Source organism: Tiliqua scincoides, chromosome 1 (genome assembly GCF_035046505.1).
Source record: "Tiliqua scincoides isolate rTilSci1 chromosome 1, rTilSci1.hap2, whole genome shotgun sequence".
In the NCBI taxonomy this organism is placed as follows: Eukaryota; Metazoa; Chordata; class Lepidosauria; order Squamata; family Scincidae; genus Tiliqua; species Tiliqua scincoides.
In genome coordinates, this window is record NC_089821.1 from 217486371 (window position 1) to 217508157 (window position 21787).

At 44.4% G+C, this 21787-nt stretch overlaps 1 protein-coding gene across 1 annotated transcript in view; it reads right to left on the minus strand.

Annotated features, from left to right (window-relative positions):
* The window catches only part of CNKSR3 (CNKSR family member 3), a 69591-nt gene extending 48631 nt beyond the window's left edge, over window positions 1-20960 (minus strand). Inside the window, exon 1 of the mRNA XM_066615783.1 lies at window positions 20838-20960. Within this exon, the coding sequence (XP_066471880.1) occupies window positions 20838-20889 (52 nt within the window). The 5' untranslated portion in view covers window positions 20890-20960. The remainder of the gene's footprint in view (window positions 1-20837) is intronic.
* Between the last annotated feature and the right edge of the window lie 827 nt (window positions 20961-21787).

Consider the following 21787-nt stretch of genomic DNA (forward strand, 5'->3'; position numbering starts at 1 on the left):
TCTAGCTGTATTTCTTTACCCAGTGTGTATCTGTGGAATTCCTTGCCACAGGATGGGGTGGTGGCACCTATCCTAGATGCCTTTAAAAGGGGATTGAACAAATTTCTGGAGGAAAAGTCCATCACAGGTTACAAGCTATGATGCATACATGCCACCTCCTGGTTTTAGAAGTAGGTTACCTCAGAATGTCAGATGCAAAGGAGAGGCAACAGGATGTAGGTATCTTGATGTCTTGTGTAATCCCTGAGGAATCTGGTGGGCCACTGTGAGGTACAGGAAGCTGGATTGGACGGGCATTTGGCCTGATCCAGCAGGGTTCTTCTTATGTTTTTACAACACCATTACAACAAAAATAGCAACTTTAAAAAACGTACACAGTCTTCCTGCACCTTACGAGGGTAACGTGTTCCTGGAAAATCCATCATACAGCGAAAACCTTTTTAAGTTGAAAACATACTACCTGGCCTTAGCCACTCCCTACCGTTCTGTGCTCCGCCCCTTCTTATCCTCAGCCTCCACGCCTTCCCCCTCTGGCAGCTGGCCCCTTGAGAGGTTATTATCTTCTGAGTCTTCCTGGCTCATCTTAACTTCTGAGTTGTTCTCTGATACAGGCTCTGTGGCACGGCTATGCAGACACAGCCTGGCCAGATTCCACTATTCACAAAGGCATCGTATGGGCTGGCGCTTGTTGTTTGTCATGCCAGCAGGCTACCTCCCTAGCCGCTGTCGCACTTCCCAACTCGAGCAGCTCACTGTGGGGTCACTTGTTCCTGGCCTGCCCAGTGGCCCTCCGTTCCTCATAACTGCAAATTCTCATGTCTCAGGGATGACTATATATATGCATGCAAAAAAGAGCTCCTTTTAAACATACTGTATTTCAGCAGACTTTAGTTCCTTGGCTTCCACTAAGAATTTCACTTCTGTCACCCAAGGAAACCAAGTTCACACCTCTCCAGGAAAAGTTCTATTTATACGCTTGCTAATAATATTTATTTAAGGAGGACAACAAATGCCCTAAGTTTAAACTTGGTCAAGCCCCAGTTTATTTTACTTTTGAGAGGCAACAGTACACAGTGCAAGTCCTGTTTGAACTCCTTGTGCCGGAGGACTTGCACGCATGCTGGTTAGCTCTGCTTCACACGGCAGTCACAGATCTTCGTGTGCAGCCTGCAACCAAAGAGTGCGCACTGTCCAAAAGCTCATGGATTTTTGCGGTTACAGGACTTGTTTGTGAGTCACAGAGGCTCCTTTGGTTGAACTCCAATGATTAACACTCTGAAGCTTATTCCCACAGTGAAAACAGGAAGCCATGTTGCAATGTTAGTTCTTGGCTCCCTGGAAAATATGGGGTAACACCCAGGTAGGGCTGGGGTGCCTCCTACTGCCATGTGCCACTGTTATGGAGGATTGCAACAAAGGTTGCTAATGGCATCATCACCTTCCTCTAGCTATTGTTGCTCCCAGATTAATAGTGCAACATTGCAAATGCCAGAAGCCTCCAAGCCAAGATGGAGGAGTCGGAGTGCTTGGTTGCAGAGGAGAAAATCAATATAGGGGCATAACAGAAACATCTTGGAATGGGGAGAAACTATAAGGCACAGTTTCAAAGGATGCGCATTCTACAGAACAGTGATTCAACCTTTTTTGTGTCACAACCCCAATTTGTTAAAAAAATTAAATATGAGATGGGAACACAACATTGGACCTACCCACCTCCCAGGACCCTATCCATCCACTCCCCATCGCCATCATCGCCCACTCCCCGCCCCGTTATGCCCTTCCAGCACTGTTGACTGTAACCAAATATTCTTATTAGAGAGAGAAGAAAGTTACCATGAAGCCTGGCACTAGTGAAAGCTATTTTAGCACAACTGCTAAGAACCTGAGAAGGCCTAGGTCACAATTGCCTGGTAACCAAAAGGATACGTCCCCCTATACCTGGTGGGGTTCTAATTCAGTGGTCTTCAACATATTTGGTTCTTATAAGTTGCCATGAGCCTACCTACATCTGAGGCTTCACAACTCCAAGGTTAAAGAACACTGCTATAGGAAGAAGGAAGTTGTAGTTCTAGAGCATCAAAGAGGGTATAGAATCCAATACATTAGAAAACCAAGAGGGACCAGACCTCCCCATCCACTGAATCCATGTGAGTGAAAATACCAGGCCCATATAATACATTTTGTACTGTAGACATGCTATTGCCCTTCTGATCAAAATGATGAGGGTAATCCTGATTTAGAGAAAGAAATCAGGAAGGCATTCACAGAAGCTAGTATATGTGCATCATAAATCAACAGTGCAGCCAGATTTGGAACACTATGCACAATTCTGGTCATCACATGTCAAAAAGGATACTGTAGAACTGGCCAAGGTGTAAAACAGGGCAACCCAAATTATCAGAAGGCTGGAGCACCTTCCTTTGACGAAAGGCTATAACGTTTGAGGCTTCTTAGCTTAGAAAAAGAATGAGTAAGGGACAGACATGACTGAGAGTTATTAAATTATTCATGGTATAGGGGGAGAGAAGTTTTTCTCACTCATAATACTAGAAATCAACTAAGGTTAAATCCAATTAAACTCACTGGCAGGAGTTTTAGGACAGATAAAAAGGAGCTACTTCCACTGGCGATCCCGTCGCCTGTGCCACCTGGAGCCAGGACCCCAGAATGCCATCCTGCCACATCCAGGAGCCTTCTGAGGGGCAGAGGAGGCCATGCACAACCTCAGAAGGAGGTGGACCTCATCATTTCTGGTTTTCACTGAAAACCGGAGTAAGGTATAAAGGCACTCCAAATGGGTCAAGCAAGGTGGCAGTGGAGGGGGGTGAGAAAGGCGCCACCACGCTGCAGGCATGGCACCCTGGGAAATTTGCCCCCCTGGCCCTCCCAGGTATGCCAGTGGCTAATTCTTCACACAGTGCATAATTAGTCTGTGGAATTCATTGTCACAAGATGTGGCAATGGTCACTAGACTGGATGGGTTTAAAAGAGGATTGGGCAAATTCAGAGAGGACAGGTCTATCTTCTCCACTACACACTATCTTCAGTTCAGTGGCAGTGTGCCCAGATGCAGGGGAGCAATGGTAGAAGACAAGTCTTCCTTTCTCTCCTGTGTATGGGCTTTCCAGAGACAGCTGGAAGGCCGCTGCCAGGGAAAAGATGTTGGGCTAAATGAGCCTTTGGCCTGATCTAGCAGGGCTTTATGATGTTACACCCATAAGCTACTCAGCAGACAGTGTATTGCAAAAGTACATTTGTGTGCTATTGGCAAGTTGCCCAGGTTTTGAGATAGCTAGATTAGAAGCCAAGCAATGAATGTTTCATGACAGGTTGTAGTTAGCTATCAGTAACTAGTTTGTGACTGTCCTGCCTGGGAAAAAGACCCTGCCATAACTGCTTGGCTTTAAGATGAGAAAATTACAACTAAATAAAGCCAAATTAAGACCCTTTTAGCATACTGTGTACCCATAATTAAGGATACTGACAAAAAATTCACAATTCATTACAAAAGGTATAAACAGATCATTTTCCCAACGTAGGTAAAAATACAAAATATACAGTACACATGTTGGTCTGTCTTGTACCAAATCAGATCAACAACCCATCAAAGGCAAATCTGTTTGCCTCCAACTGTATTGGTAACAGTTGGGTATGATATAGTACGTATGGGCGTTGTTTTGTCGCTTGTTGTGGATTAAAATTGGAAGCCCATCAGGTTTAGCCAAAGGCTGCATGAGGAAATCCTGGTGCATCCCAGCTCCCTGTGCACTTCAGCCCCCCTCTTAAAGTAAACTAGTGTGCCTCAACACACACAGTTGGGGAAGCTCTGGTTCAAACCATTGTGGAGCAGCAACACCAAGTCCCCAGCAGAGGTATATCCCGAGCATGTTACCAAACACTTTTTAACTGAAGAGGTCAAAGGTGAAACCTTCAACAATGCGGTAAGAGCCCTGCTAATTAGCACAAGGACCTTCTTGCACTTTCTCCAGCAGCACAAACTATACAGTAACTTGTAACTTCTAATTTTATAATGAAGGTTTATAAAGTTGAGAGTTTCCGGCGAGGCCCGAAGACACTGCTGTTTACACAAGCCTTCTGATTCTTTGGCCTTTTTAACATTTTTTACAGATTTTGTAGTTTTTACAGGCCTGATTCCTCTGTAACTTGCTCTTTTGTACTCTTTTTATTCTGTCTTTTAATCTGACTACTGTTTTTTAAGGTCGCTGTTAATGTGTTTTTAATGTTTTTATCTGCTATTTGTCTTAATTTATGTTTTTAAATGTGTTTTTTATATGTTGTTAGCCGCCCTGGGAACTTTCAGGGAGAAGGGCGGGATATAAATAAAGTTTATTATTATTTATTATTATTATGAAGGTCTTCAGATTTAAAAAATCTTATCAATTATAACTGCATATGAACAAAACAAAGGGGAATAAAATCACCGTCCCTTTGCTCTCATATGACCTCTACTGCAACATGTGTAGGAACTGTCTTAAAATTCCCCTTCCTGTGTGAAAAGGCAGTAAAAAGGCCTACCTAGGTCAGTGCACACCACCCGCAATGTTAGTGATTATTTGCTGTGAAGCATAATTTGTTTTTAAAAAATGAAGATGTGCAATCAGTGAATCAACTTAATATTGCGGCCCAATTCCATGATAAGATTTTGCAAATCAATAAAATATGTAACAAATTACACAGTGTTAGTAGGGAATCCTCAAAGAAACTTCCTCCAAAAGAATAAATTACATATTCATTCAGAGAATCGTGCACTACTAGGAAAATCTCCACTGGTGCAGAGATGACTCCTCTCCCAAAAGTTTCACAGAGACCTGAACACTGGATTGTGCTATGGGTTCTGGAGCCTGGAAGAAGGGTCTGTCTTCAGGGTCTGTCTACATCAGGACCTTCTCAATGAACACAGAGAACAACTCAACAGTCAAGGTATTACTTGGACAGACATCTGGCAGTTAACACAAAAAATATGTCCAGTGTCAAACACAATTCAGCGCACCCAACCTGTCATAAATACGTAGCAGGGGTTTCAACCACTATAAATGCACATTATCCCTTGGCAACCAGACAGCCAGCTGGTTGCATTTTACCTCGCATGCAAGAATATGGTTTGTTAATTTGTCACTGTAGCTTTCTTGCAGTAGCGCAACCTCCACAGAGGGAAGCATAAATCATTACATTCTCAGGAAAGTTCAGGACCTGGGAAGTGAATACTTCTGTGAACAAGTGCTGAATAAAAGGCCCTGGCACGTCTGGCATGTGACCTGTCTGCAGGGAGTTAAAATTCTTCTCCAATTATACTTGGGATTTGTGCAAGTACAATTCCTGCCCAGCTAAAACCTTCAGAGAAATAAAGCCAGCACACTACAGCACTCCCAGTGTAGCTACTCAGATACCAAGTTGATAAGCAGCTTAGCAATACAAGATTTGCATCCTTGGGATGTAACTGAATTTTTTTTTTTTTTTAAAGGAGCAGAAAGCACTGTGAACAACTTTCACAATCCAGGGGGAAACTAGACATCCATCATGCGTTTTTGCCACTTTCTATGGCGGAAGGGACTGGGCTGTCATGTTGTGGTTGGCTCGCATATCACAAGCCTGCAGTAGGTTTGGCAAAGAGGCTTGAATTTACAGAACAAACATGCAGAAAGTAAAAGTAATCCCGGATGAATTGAAGCAGGGCAGCATTTCTGTGCGATAAGTCATCCTTGAATGCTTCCAGCTGCCATCTTCCTGAATTCTTATCGCATCAGCTGAGTAATGGGAATTCATCTAACTTAAGTAGGGAACTGTGCTAAAGAAAATCTTTCTATTCTAAAAGATTCTTCTTTCCTTTTTAAGTGCAGGCTACCAGTCTTGACACAACTGATTCAGGAAGACACACTTGTTTGTTCTCCTTCCAAAAGAAAAGAGAGAGCCTCTGTTGGCCAGGGAAGACAATCAGCAAATGTCCTATATTAAGAAATCTTCGTTTAGAAGGTTCAAAATTTGTCTAGCACTCACACCTCTTTGTTGATTCTAAGAAAATGGGGTTCCCCTGCACCACCTACTAAAAACCACAAAGTGTGACAACAGTCCAAATCAAATTTCCAAACAGCAACGCTCAAAAACCTTGAAACTGTCACATACTCCAGGAAGAGACTTTACACCTTGCCTCCAGAGAGAATGATTGGTCTATAAAAGGAAGGAAGCCCTAGATAAATTTGTGCCTATACAAAAATCTTTTTTTTTTTTTGCTTACTTTATTTCCAAAGAGACAAATCTTGCCTTCAACCTTACCCCATCTGCCCATACCCCAAGGAAAGACCATCCATCCTTCTATCCCAATTCCAAACCCACAGTTTGACATATAGGAGAAATTCAAGAGAGGAAATAACAGAAAAGAAAAGTGGTGATGCAATCTTTGTTGCAAATATTTAATTCATTGCATTAAAGCAAACAAATACAGGCATGCGCCATTTAATGATCTTCTACTTAACAACGAACCATATATACAATGGTGGTCAAAGCACAACAAAGAGGCACTTAATGAGGCAGCCAGGTCTCCTGTAGTCTGCAGCAGAGTTTGTGTCAATGCAAAGAAGCAAGCTATCTCCAGTAGCCTGTACAGCCAGCTAGTATCCGGCAGGGAATGTCTGTTTACACAAAAAAGACACCAGATTGGGTTGAACGTTTGCTTAAAGACGTAATCGCATAACTACGGGGATAGGAGAACGCATCCTCATCGTTAAGTGGCGCACACCTGTACTATTCACAGAAAAAAATACGGAATCTCTTCTGCACTGGTTAGCCTGCTGTGTCAACTCCTTCAAGTCCCTCCTCAAAATGTATTTTTCTCAACAAAGACTTTGATGAACAACCCTAGCCTGAACTGACCTCTAACATCCAGCTCTCCCCAAGCCTATGCCCTGACTAATCATTTGTACCCATCTTGTTCATCTAATGTAGACTGCTACACCACCAAGGAAGGAACTGCGTCACACCTATGTTCTCTACAAAACCAAGCCCACTCCGCGGGCAGTCAATGACCAGACATGACAACAGACATCCATGTGCAGAACCGCAAGCCTTTCAGACATTCATTGCCAAACTGAACTGTTAGAAGGAAACCAGTTGTAACAATTAGCAGAATCTCTGAGTTGGTGATGGTGGTTGTTCTAATTGCTTAGCAAATGTCTAACATTCATTTTGTGGAAGAAGTCCTTGAGAGTCACGCATTCTCTCAATGGGCAGTCATCCTCTTCTGGCTTCCCATTTAGACATACTCACAGATTATTCGGGAAGCTAAGAACTTTTTCAGCCACATCTTTACCATCGTTACACACCAACCCATTTCAAAGTGCGTTAAGTTGCTCATCTCATCAATTCCACCAAAGACAGACTAGCAGCATGGTAAGCAAAGTTGAAGTTCTGGGACAACTATTGCTTCAGAGGCCACACAGAGTTTGAAAATTTCAAGGTTGATTTCACTAGGCAAGAAAATTCTGCCCTACCCATGATCAATGCACAGTCAGTTTGGATCGAATGTTTCCATAGTTAATTAGAAGTTCCCCTTGGGCAGTTGAGAGTGGGTAGGGGAAAGGAGGCTTCCAATTAAGCGCAAAACCGCATCTAACCATTGCTAGCAACAGAAGGTGACAATTGCCCTCAACACATATCACCCTCGGACATCTACCCGTGACAACAAGAGTTGCCTGTGTGTGTCCCACTGTGCTGCCATCCAGGATTAGGCACCCAAGACTTCACAGGAACCACTCCGTCCCAGAAAGCAGCACAATGCAAAGACCATTATCTGACATCGATTTCCAGTCTCCACCAAAGGCCTGATAACCCAAAATTGTGCTCCTGTTTCCCACTCACTGACCAGAAGACCCTGCAACAGAAACCCAATACAGATGCAGCTAAAGGTTTCATCAGTACCAACAGATCAGACACACTCCACAGCCATAAAACAAGTCATGTTAACACCAAGGCACCGTCACCATATTGAAATGCGACATGGAAGAACCTAGAAGATCATGTGCTGATGCAACTACAGTGGCATTCTGGGTCAGGCCCATGCTATGCAACAACAAGCACTGAGACTACTTACACTATGTTCTGACTGACTGCATTTATAAAACCCCACTTCGAAACAGCTCATAGGATTATGACGTACAGTTACATAATTCCTCAACAGCCACCAAAGAGGGAGAAGAAAAAGAGAGGGATAAAGGGAAGTATCTAGAGTTCTCATTGGACCCTCCAGTCCTACGGTTTGAAAAATAGGAAATGCTATCTCAAATTAGGCAGTATAAATGTAAGATGCAAGCAATTAATAAATCATATGCCAATATCCCCTCCCAAAAATTTTTGGTAGCACAAAATTAGATAAATGGTGCATCAAGTACGTTTATTCTGGGTATCTCATCTGTGGACTGCCAACAATACAGAGTACTGTACTCACTTTCAAGAGTTCAAACAGAAAGTTCAGACAGAAAACTAAAGCAGTCAATGGCAAATGTAGGAACAGAAAGAACAATCCAGAATAATCATGGAGAAGGAGAGGAGCACACCGCTAGCACTGTGAGGTTGAAACACTTTTATTTGGCAACAGTCCCATAAGCAGTGTTTATAAGCAGATCTCGTCTACACATTTTGCTCCAAAAAAGCATGTGAGTGATCTATCCTCAGCGTTGCAACAGCATTCCTACCCAAAGTTAGTTCATTTGCTACCTAAAAACAGATCTTTCAAGAAAGCAGACTAACCAACTTTAGTAACCTCTTCTTTCACACTTCCCACTGTTCTGTAGATACTAGGATTTGCAGGTGAAATCCAGAGTGAGACCTATGAGACAGGGACATGTGGTCATTGGAGGAAGATGAGCCTCTGCCTCACCTGACCGCACCCCCCCAGGTGTGGCCATGTTCCGAAAGTCAGAGAGGCCATGCGTGGTCTCTCCGGCCCTTAGAAGGCTTTATGAGGGCCAGAGAGGCTGTGTGCAGCCTTTCTGGGTCTCGGAAGACTTTCTGAGGCCTCCCAAAGGCCTTAGATAAGTACTTGCAATTTTTCAGGAAAACTGGAAGTACCTTTCTAAGGTCTTCCAGAGACCTCAGAAGGCCTTCTGAGAGCCAGAGAGGCCACGTGCAACCTCTCTGTCTTTCAGAACACCTCCAGATGCAACCAGAGGTGTTGCATCCAGAGGTGATTCAGAAGGCATGTTACTTCTAGGTCACAGGACATCATGATGTCATGTGCTCACCAGTATAAGACCTCACGGCACATCCCTGCTATGAGCTCAAAATGTTGCCTGCAGCTCAGTTTCCCCATTCTAAGTAAGATGGTATGGAACTGTAACCCGACGACTGGGAAGAGCTGGATGGGAGAGAAGAAACTGAAGCTTAATTCAGATAAAATGGAAGCAAGTACTGATGTTTGGTGGCCTCTCTGATTCAGAAGCAGGTGCAAGGCACATTTCAGGAGAAGCTGAGTTCCCCTAGAAGAGAGTTGGGGTTTTCTGCCTAAGAGGAAGCCACAACCAGCCAATCACTTAAATGCAAGAGAAGGGACTCTTATCATAACCTTCCTTGCAGACATATTTCCTACTGCTTGATCATGATAGGGAAAGGAGGAATGATATATCCACACAACTATAGATAAACTTTCTTCTAGATACCCTACCACTCATCTGCAATTTGAGAAGTAAGCTTAAAGACAAACCAATACACATGGGCATAGATCCTCCCAGAACAGGTTATAAATCTTTACTTGAAAACATATTTCCATTTGTTTGTACTACCTTTCTCCCACTTTTCCACCCAACCAAAAAAGGCACAAGGAATTTATACTTTGATTTCAGCACAGCTGGATAGCACTCTGGAGTTTTGAAACCAAAGATCAAACACAACAGAGCAGACTAGGGCTGCAATCCTATCCTGGAAGTAAGCCCCCTGAACACAATAGGACTTACTTCCGAGTAGATATGCATAAGACTGTGCCGAACAAAAACCAGCAGTGCAAAGCATAACATGATTTAAAAGTAAAATGCTAGCAGCCACCTCCTTTTCCAGTTGCTTCCCATTGCACTCCATTTCCAAAGTGTCAGTGCCTGTACAAAAATTAATAGAAACTGGCAATGTTAACTACTATTCTATTTTACTTGTTTAAAAAAAGATACATATCCATGTGTTTCTGAAAGCGCACACACATACCATAAAATCAGTCTGCCAACAGGGTGTTCTACTGACTAGCCCTACTGAGAATTGCAATATAGATAGCCTGAGACAGTGTCCATTCAAAGGCATTTCCTGGTCTCTTACGCAAATGCTTTTTCAATATATTTTTAACCTCTAGGAAACAAAGGAAATTCTTCTGGAGCAGAATTAACGGACCTCACTTGCAGGCTTAAAGGAGGGAGACAAAGCCTAGCGAGCAGGAATGTAAAGACACACGCACAATTGGATTTGTGTTATGTAGTACCTAGCAACACCAGTGAAGGGTTCTCAAGCGAACATGAAGAGCATCACAGGCTGTAGAGAAAGTCTGTGCCCCATGTGGCACTCCTTGCTATTCCTGGGCCCCATATATGTTTTGCTGTTTGAAAGAGAGAGTAAACAGCTATGATGCAATGGTTTCACGGGAGACAGAGCTCAAACTAGCTGGCCACAGGTACAGCAAGAAAGGCTTTTCACAGTTTCTGCTAGCAATGGCCAGCGAAAAAGGAAACATTTTCATCTGGAAAACTGGTTCCAGAAAAGGAGGACCACCACAGAACATCTTGTATCCAAACTGACTGGCACCCCAAAGTATATTGCAGTGATACTGGGACAGTACATGGGCATCGAATCACAAATTGTGAACTTTCGCTCACATGCTCAAAGCACATTTGCAAAAAAGACAGTCAAGGAAGAAGTTGCCACATTTTCTCTCATGGGAAGCAAAACAGAACAACATTTTAAGTGCATTCGTGTAGGCTAAACTAAGCCTCTAACACAGTGGTTCCCACACATTTAGAACCAGGACCCACTTCTTAGAAAGAGAATCTGTCAGGACCCACCAGAAGTGATATCATGAATGGAAGTGACATCATCAAGCAGGAAAACTGTTCACAATCCTAGGCTGCAAACCTACCCACACTTACCCAGGAGTAAGCCCCATTGACTATCATAGTTAAAAGAATATACATAGCAGCTTGTTAAAAGTTCAGGTCTGTAACATTTCCCCAAACACAGTCATATCCCATGGTAGCATCAAGTCTAACATATTAAAATAAAATATTGAAATGACTGGGGACCCACCTGAAATTGGCTCACGACCCATCTAGTGGGTCCCGACCCACAGTTTGGGAAACACTGCTCTAACCTCTTTTGCAAAGTGGAAAAAAGTACTGGAAAATGGTCTAAAGCAACCACATCTTGTTACTTTCATAGTAAGCACAGTTTCTACAGCCTCAGGTCATACAGGATGCGGTGGCACATCCCCATGCCAGCTTTGCATCTCTCAGGAAGTGGGGCAACACCAGAACTGGGAAGAGCTGTAGTGTGTGGCCCAGGTCTTCTATCTGATGGACAGGAGTCAGCAAGGGCCCAGTGTGGAGATGTGCCATCAGCAAAACATTTTGAGACGTAGTTGATTTATTGGAAACCTCAGGTTTATTCCTTCCAAATTTTTAGAGGAAGGGTGGGATACAAATTTATGAGATGAATAAATAATTACCCTAAGTCAGCAGCTGTTCACTATGTTACTAATCAGTTCTTAAATACAAAAATTCAATTTTGTAGTCATAACAAGAGGCCTTTACAGCAAGCCCCCAGCTTATTTCCTGGTGTCATTCCAGACATTTGTTCAGAAGTCAGAACCAAAAGAAGTCAGAATAGTGCTATTGTACCTGTGCAAAAGCACAAAGCTGGATAGACTGTACCTGCATGAAAGTGGAGATGTAGCCATCCAGCAGGGGTGTGGAAAATGAATTGCACAGTTGCCCATAAGTCAGGGCCTTCCTGGACTCACACTTTACGGTGCATTACCACTCTCGCATTGACAGCCCAATCCTAATCAACTTTCCAGTGCCAATGCACCCACAATGCAGCCCTGAGGCAAGGGAACAAATATTCCCTTACCTTAAGGAAGCCTCTGTGACTGCCTCACAGGATGCAGAAATCCTATACGCACTTTCCTGGGAGTAAACCCCACTGAGCACAGTGGGACATGAATCAGCTTGTGCTGACAGCTGCCTGCACCAAAACAACTCCCTCTTCCAGCTCTTAAGTCTGGGGCTGAAGTGGGAGGTGGGAATCATCCCCACACTTGCGCTGGGTTTCCACAACTGCAGACATTTTCACTGTACCCTCTCCACCTTGGAAGGGGAGCAGGGCTTGTCCCTGGCCTGGAAGAAATGCAGAGCATGAGCTTAAAAACAGGAGAATGTGGCTGAGCCCTGGTTTGGCAAACAAGGCCAGCCAAAACCTGGAGACCCCCATAAAGAGGGTGGATTTCCCTTCCCCACACAAGCGTAGTTCCAGATGAGGTCAATCTGGAGTTCTGTGGCACAGTGGCAGCTGAGCCATACTCCACTAAAGTTTCAGTCACCTTTAAGGTTTCCATTTCGTTTATTTGTAATACTTTTTTTCCTTGCCAGCAAGCAGGTCTCGTTAATTCTCCAGACAGACAGCCAATTGTTTTTTTTTTAAATGTGAAGATTAATGTCTTAACCCAGCAACAAAGCTTAGACCCATATGTTGTCGATCAGCTGACTGGACTCACAGAAAAGTTTGGAAAAGTCTTTTAAAATGCGAACACTTGAGCAACACGTGCTCCAGATTACCATCTGCAAATACAGAACCAGAAAATGGTCGTTATGCCAGGCTAATTAAACTCAAGTGTGACCTTCAGTGTGCATCTTGAGAACAGATATCAGATACGCAAAACAAAAAAAGGCAATGTACAATGTGCAAGCATTAAGGCTGCATTTGAATATGATATTTGAGGGGAGCAATGTCTCAGGAAATAAGCCAGTATAAACATATGCAAAAATTACATTTCTTAAAGTGGTACATGCGCAGAGGTCGTAAACAACAGGGTCTTTTTCCAGGTTAGCAAACCTATTTCATCTCATGGCACACCTTGAAGGCACTAAAATTGTTAAGGCACACCATCAGGTTTTTGACAACTGACAAAGCACACCATGCTGCCAGTGGGGGCACTCACATCCCCCATTGGTCCTTGTAATGTGACCTTCCCCCAAATTCTTGTGACATACCTGTGGACCACTCACGGCACACCAATGCGCCACGGCACAGTGGTTGAAAAAGGTTATGCTCATTTGAATATTTTTGAAAAGAACAACTTTCTAAGGACAGCATATTTTGGCACATCTTGAAAAAAAGGGTTGCAAGCAGATGAACTACAGCAGGATATATCTTAGTTTTTCCAGTGAACAGCATGTAGATGGATTCAAACACTCCCAATCATTTCCTCCAGTCCCTACCCTTCTAAAACATTTTGATCTTCATACAATGTTGACACAACTCCCATCTACATATCAAGAGACTCTTCACAGTTTGAAATTAACCTCTCTGAAAGCAGGCATACTGTGTAAGATGTTCCTTTCAGTGTATGCACATCCACATATGCTTAACTGAGCCTAGGGATAATGCATTAATCTACCTTCCAGACCTTAGCAGAATCAATGGATGAAAGCTCTTAGCGACCCCAGATATCTGCAATTGCTAGGTAACAACTGCACACTTGAATGGCCTGCTACCTCTTTTTGATCCACCTTCACTTTTCCCCAGAAGGAAAACAAAGGCCACTTCCTGAACATCTTCTTTGGTTTTCACTATTGTAAGAAGCAAGATCATCTTCTAAACTGGGGCGGGACTGATCCAATGAAGTTTGAAAATTCCTTCACTAGATGCTCCCTTGCAGCCATTTATATCTTCTTAGGAAGAACATTTCTTAATTCTCCTGAAATAGGTGCAAAAGCCAAAATTCCTGTTTCCTACAGACCTGCTTCTCTCCCTCCAGCCAAAGTGGTTTCTTTTTAGATCCCAAGCACAATGTTAAGTTATTGCTAATCAAATAGTCAATATGGACTTTGGGAGCAAAAAGCCCTAGAATGCTAGCCTTTGTAAACCCTTTTTCTGAATTCATATCCTGCCTTTTGGAGCCACAAGGGCCAATCTCACATGATTAAAGTGTAACGATTAGGTTGAAAATAACAACCTAGGAAAGTACTGCCAAAAAAGGCAATTTTTCTTGGCTAGGGATTAAAAAGGAAACTTTACACCAATGCAACTATTCAGCTGCTTACATGCTTTTAAATGACATTTGTGATTTCCAAATGCAATGGAAGAGATTAGCATGTGCTCATAAAGACTCACTCTTTTCCAGCCCATTGCCTTATTACAAACTCATCAGGCATGGGGTGGCATTAGGAAACCCTCTGATGTTCAGCTAAGAGGTCAAACTCACACTGAAAGCATGAAAAAAGTATTATCCCAAATGTGTGTGTGTGAGAGAGAGTGCTTTGAGCAGGAGGGATTCACATCTAACGGAAAGCTAAAACTGCAGACTGTGGCTAGGCTAAGCCTTGATTAATTAAGGGGTGGTTTGGCTAAAATAAATAGCACAAGGAAACAAATCAAATATGCCAACATACATATTACTTTTCTAAATGCTAAGGGCAAATGTGTTCTTCAATCAGGTGAGGCAATAAACTTTTGAACACACAATAAAGAATTATGTTTGTAAAAGTTAGTAAGTTCTTGTACTACGGAAATACACGATTTGTTAGAGTTACGCATTTAAACATTAACCCATTTCTGTCCAGCCCACAGATGTACACATATGATCCCACTTGCATATATGCAACACTGGGCAGAAATGGCTTTAAACACCCTCTCTCAAGACAATTGAAACTAGATTTATACCTATAGCATATTTACATATGTAAATATTTGTTCATTAACTGCACACATTCTGACTGTTATTCAATAGATGATGACATGAAAACGTACCTAGAATTGCAGCCTATGACTGAATGCAAAGAGAGATCTTTGTACTGTACATTCTTCCAGACACACACAGGTTGCCAAATTTCCTAACTACAGTTATCTATAGTGATTATATGGCACAGCTGTATAGATTACTTTTGGTATCATCTGCAAATCTGATAAGGATTTCTTTTATCCCTTCACTTGATAAAGATGTTGAAGAGAAAGGAGGCCCTGGGATACTTTACTTGAAACTGTCCTCCAGATTGATAAGCACCTATTAATGGAACACTCTTTACGCATAGTTGCTCAGTGAGTTGTGAATTCATCTAACAGTTGTATAAACAACTCCATATTTTACTAACTTGCTAACCAAGAGGTCATGGGGAACTTAGTGTGGAATAATTTGCCACGGAAGTAGTGATGACATCTTGCCTAGATGCCTTTAAGAGGGGATTGGACAAATTTCCGGAGGAAAAGTTCATCACAGGTCATGGTAGGTATGTGCAAGCTCCTGGTTTTAGAGGCAGGCTACCTCAGATCGACAGATGCAGGGGAGGGCACTAGGTTTCAAGGGGAAAGCTAAGTGGGCCCTGCAAACCCAGAGTTTGTCCACTTCCGGCACAGGGGAGAATCAGATGATGCAGACCCTTGTAATGTGAATACTGAAACAACTCCTGGGAGGTTTAGCACAGACACATGCCATGCGTTAAATCAATTACACAGTTGACAATCCTTCCTCTTGCCATTTTATACAGTGCTTTTTTGAGTGTTCAGCTTCACAAGCTGATTGTTGTTACAGATTTTTCTTGAAAAATACGTAAAAGGTAGGTCAGTATCCTTCCCATACTGGCTAAAATGGGGGATTATCAGGGGAGAAAACCATAGATTGCCTAAAGTCACCTACATTTCAGCCAGCGACTTCCAAGCTCACTGGCTTAGCCACTAGAACACATTAGGATTCCACCAATCCTTTCTATTACTGAGCTATTTTGTAGCCAGGACAATACATATTTCACCCAGCCTGGGCAGCACTGGTAAAATGAATCACTGCTTCAGTTACCACTGACTGCAGCTCTTGTCCAACAGATCCTACAAGCTGTCTGGATCGGTGATGCAGGCACAATTAATTTTTTCAGTGAGCAAGCGTATAGATATGACTGAATTGAGCAACTCTGAATTCTGACAGGCAGCATCTCTGATGAAACATCACATGTGCACACGGACCACATCTGCAACCTATTCAAAACAACTTGAGTTACGAGGATTGCCCACAGATGCAACACAAGTTTAACACAGGAATTATCCAGACCATTCTTTAGCAAAAGAGCAGCACCCTCTGAAGTTATGCCCCCAGCCCTTACAGCAGCAGACCTGATTTAGGTCCCATAGGTCCCATGGCAATTTCTACCCTGAATGCTATACTCATACGGTCATGTAATAGAGAAGATACAATTGCTTTCAATTGCTTAGCACAGGCCACAGGCACACAGCACAATTCATATCAGAATAGTGAAGATACCAAAGCTACCACAGTCAAATCATTCTTCCAGATTCAGACAATGAGAAGATAACTCAAAAGTAGCAGTAATCAAGCCTCCTTAAGCATAGTAAAACACATCTGATGTCAAATCTCGCTCAACAGTGTTTGCTTAACAATTACTCATACAGATATAAGTCACCCACTTCCAAAACTCTGAAGTTCTTATCGATTTCTAGCCATTGCAGACTTTTCTGCCATGGACCAAGGGGTCAACTAAGGGCACATACCACCTATCTACTACACTGCTCTGTAGTCCTTGAGAAGCCCCAGGCACAAGTGGGATCTATGTACCCCAAGGTCTACCTGCTGTGTAATCAGCCAGTGCTCATGGCACCCTTTCCAGGGCAGGAGTTCTTGCAACTGATCCAACCAGTTGCAGCAACATTGGTGGTTAGCGCACAATCAGATAGTATCACAAGAATGTGCTGGGATTCTATGTGTTGGGCTCCTGTCCTGTACTGGTACAAAGAGTTGACATGAATTGTGGGGATGCAATTGGCGATGTTTTCAACTTTTAAGCCCCAAGAATAGAACTACCAGATTTCCAGGGGGAGACATTTTTTGTTTGTTTGCTTGCTTTTAATACCCCTTGTTGCCTTTCTCCCACTCTCTCAAAACCCTACTGGAATTAGGTCTCCCATTTGCTGGGCGTTGAGGATGGTTTTACAGACGCACAGGCACAGGCAGTTATAAAGAGACCTTTCACAACTATCAACCAATTAAGCCACAAAATGAGCTAGAAAGCAAGTCTCAAATTAGTCATTTTTCCCCATGAACTGTCAGATTGTAATCACATCATCAGCGGCCGTGTAACCTTCCTGTTCACATCTGGAGAACTAGCTCCAAAAGGTTTGCTTACCAAAGCAGATCTCAAAACTTTCAGCCACATCATCATCCATTCATTGAACAACTGGGTCAAATTAATTTCCTATTTTCTTTGCTTGAAAGGAAACTTAAACTGAAACAGATTATTCAGGAGCTCACATGCTACCCTTTATTAGAATACCTGTTTAAATAGAAAAAATGTCTATTAACCAAAAGGTCAGAATAGGGGATAAAGTTCAGTTGAAGATACAACAGATAAAAAGCTATCTGGATCAGGAACATCCAACCTTGGAAGGACCAGATTTTAATGACACTGATTTCCAAACCAGGAGAGTCAAGGCAACATAGGAAAGTCATAAGTAGAGGTGTTTGCTTCTGGCGAGTAAGAAAGGATTACAGCCCAAATCTTACTGAACACAATGGGCTTACTTCTGAGTAAGGTAAATAACACTGTTTTCAAACACCTCTAATAATAAGCAAGGAAAAAGAAAACTGCCACTTAACTGCAAATGTATCATTTTAGTCCATATTAACCCAATTCTACCTGGCCCACAGGTACACATTTGGTTCCTGTTGCGTATATGCAACATTAGGCAGAAATGGCTTAAGCCAGTGGTTCTCACCCTTTTTAGCCTGGGAACCACTTCTGAGAATGACAATCTGTCTGGGGCCTACCGGAAGTGATGTCAGCAACCTGGAAGTGATGTCATAGCCAGAAATTACATCATAAAACAGGTAGTGACATCACTGTGATGTCAGAATCGGAAGTGATGTCATCAAGCACGAAGTTCTTGCCTAGAAACTCAGATTGTAAATGACAAGAGACAGTATTCCAGCTTAGAAGCTTCTTCCAATTCTCCCTGCCCTCACTACCATTGCTATCAAGCAAAAATAAAACATCTGGAACAAAACATCTGTGTATTTATTTGCTACTGTTTTTATTTCTGTCTTTATTTACAACATCGCAAGCTACTTCTTGTATTGCGCTTGAAACTAACAAACATTGATGTGGTTATTGATACTGTGCACAGCATTAGCCAGAAACAAGTGCACCCTACTCATGCACCTCAATACAAGTAGCTTGAGCTTTTGTAAATAAAGGAAATAAAAACAGTAGTATCCCCCTCAGAAGGAAGACAAGCAGGGATGCTTCCCCTCATCTCCCCCAAGCCTAAGCACGTCTACTCAGAATTTACTCCCATTATTGGCAATGGGGCTTACTCCCAAGTAAGAGTAGTCAGAATTGCAGCCTAAGAGACAAGTAAGGAGTGGGGAAGGGTGCACATCAGAGAAGCGGCTCCCTGGGTGCTCTCCCCAGATGCCAGGCTTGCCCTCCCTCCTCCTCCCCTTCCTGGCTGCTCTCTTGGCAGCCAGGCAACCAGGGATCCCCCCTCACCCCAAGAAAGATATAAAGAGAGGACATGCTAGCCAGGGCAGAAAAGGATCGTGGCTTCCAGGTGAAGCTTAAAACGGCAACGCCCAGGCTTTGCCCACTTCCAAAATGGCACCGCTTAGGTCTTTTGCCATCTTCCAAGATGGCTGCCGCCAGCTTCTTGCGACCCACCAAGTGGGTCCCGACCCACAGTTTGAGAACCACTAGCTTAAGCTAACCAGGGCAACCCAACAGGCCTCCTCCTACAGCTGCTACATCAGACAATAACGCACGCTGGAAAATCTTCCACTTTGCACTGTTTATGGTTACAAAACAGTTATGGGGTCCTAAAGTGCATTAAGTAATTATTGAATAGGAGGTCTAAAAGGGGGGAGGAGAAGAAAAGAGGGGCAAATGGATGTATGGATGTTGCACAGTCCAGCTTCAGGTTCGTACCTACTCTGAATAACAAGTTTATTGGAAGAAACTGGGCACTCTGAAACAATTCCAGCAGCCAAGCTGGCAGAGGAAAACTGTCTCACAAACCTAGGAAAGGGCTTAAAAGCACTGCTGCCGTGGTACATCTGTGATCCTCCTGCCCTCCACTTGTAACATGCTATCATCTAAACCAGGGGTGCTCAATAGGTGGATCGCGATCTACCGGTAGATCGCGAAGCAAAATGAGTAGATCGCGGAGTGCCGACCCCCCCCTTCAGGTGCCTCTGGGAGGAAACGCTGGGAGTAAGGCCCATTGTACTCAATGGGGCTTACTCCCAGGTAAGTGTGGCTAGGATTGCAGCCTCACAGCCTAATCCTAGGCATGTCTACTCAGGAGTAAGTCCTGTTATACTCAGTGGGGCTCAAGGTACACCAACATACATTGTACACATAAATGTTATATGTTATGATGACACAAACATTGTAAAAAAAACTCTGGTAGATCTCCGGGCCTTGCTGGGTTTCAAAGCATCAAAGTAGCTCTCGAACCAAAAAAGTGTGAGCACCCCTGATCTAAACAGATGATCACAGACTCGCATCATTCAACAGGATCATCTGTTAGGAATGTCTGGGCACAGAGAAGCTGCCAAAGCAACAGAATGTACCCTTAAGGATGCACTCCTTGTCTCACATGAGAAATTAAGCGGAGTCAAAAGTTGGAAGTGCAATAGTACACCCCTATCCATGTTTGCTCAGAAGTACACCCCATTGAATTCAAAGAGATCTAGCTACTCCCAAGAAAGAAGATCTGAAAGCTTCAGCATCAAATGAGGGTCATCTATGTTGCTTTGTAGCCACACAGCTCTCTCTCACATGGTAGACCCAGCTAGCCTCACATCAGACCCAGCTAGCCTGTTCAGAAGCACATCTGTGGAGTCTCAACTATTCTGGGACTCCATTTCCAGAAAGTGCTAAGCCATTTCTGCCCAACATTGCATATATGCAACATTGTCCAAACACATACACCTGTGGACAGGGCAAAAATGAGTTTTAACTGGTGCAGACCCCTTCACGGCTGCTTCAGCTCCTTACAGCAAGCGGAGGTGAAATCAGATTCATTCACTGGTCAGCGTGGTGGCTCTTGAAAGAGCATATGTCAACCGTGGTGGGCCACTCCTGGGCTTGCGCATCATGTGCAAAGGAGATCCTTGCTCCTCAGTGGCCCTGCCAGGAACCCTTGGTGAGAAGTTGGCTTCTCTTTATGGGAACCCTGCAGCAACATCCCCGAGCAGCACAATGGGAACTTGCACAACCCTACCCAGGGCCAAGGCTGGCTGGCTGGTTGCTTGACCCACTCAGTGCTGGGCTTTTCTGGGAGCGTAGCTCATAGGCAGGCAAAGGGCAGGAGATCTTGCCAAGCACTGGTGGGATTAAGCTCCAGGGCTAATCGCAGGTATGATCCCCTCTCCTGGAGAAGCAGCTGGAGGAAGAAGAGGGCACAGGAGCGAGGAGACGCCAGCCAGCCAGCCAGCCAGCCGCGGCTGGAAGGGGGGAGCGAGAGAGCCGGGAAAGTTTGGGAGAAGGGAAAGAAGAAGAGCCAGGCTGGAAGCAGCAGCAGCACCACACTGCGCGGGGAAAGAGAAGGCGCAGGCTGGGGGGAGCAGCCCGCCTTACCCTTGGTCCACTCCACTACTTGCTTAGGGCTCCACTTGGTCACGGGCTCCATGCTGCTCCTCGCTGCGGGGCTGTCCTGTCCCTGCTGCTGCTGGCGGTAGGAGAAGGATCCTGCCCGCCCGCCCGCCCGAGCCCCGCTCTCCTGCCCTGCCCCGCGCCACGGACTTTTCCCCCCTCGCAGGCTCCCAGCGGAGCCAGCCGCCGCCGAGGCGCCCGCCCTCCCAGGCTGCCCCGCCCCGCCCCCTGGCTGGCTCAGCGGGCTCCTCCTCCACGTGCAGGCGGCCGCGCTGCCCTCTGCAGGCGAGAGAAGGCAGCCCCGCGACAGGCTGGGAGCGCGCAGTGTGGGGGCTGGAGCGAAACTCCGGAAAGGCAGCCGGCCCGGCCCAGAACTGGCAGGCGGTCCTCGCCCACGCAGGCTCCGGGTTTCGGGCTGCCGCATCCCCGCGTGAACAACAAGCATGACATCGAACCACACGGGGCTCGCTGGGGCTCTGCTGCCTTCGCCTTCCCCTCCCTCCTCCCTGTTCACTTGAATGGGAGTTTTGGAAACCTTGGCGGAATGAAAACCTTGTACTGTGTGTTCCTTTCACACTTACCTGGGGGTAAGCCCCATTGACTATATGGGACTTACATCTGAGTAGATAGGCATAGAATTGGGCTCTCAGGCTGCAGTGCTATCACACTTACCTGGGAGTAAGCCCCACTGACTATTGTGGGACTTACGCCTGAGTAGATAGGCATAGAATTGGGCTCTAAGGCTGCAGTGCTATCACACTTACCTGGGAGTAAGCCCCACTGACTATTGTGGGACTTACGCCTGAGTAGATAGGCATAGAATTGGGCTCTAAGGCTGCAGTGCTATCACACTTACCTGGGAGTAAGCCCCACTGACTATATGGGACTTACGCCTGAGTAGATAGACATAGAATTAAAAATAATAATAATACAGG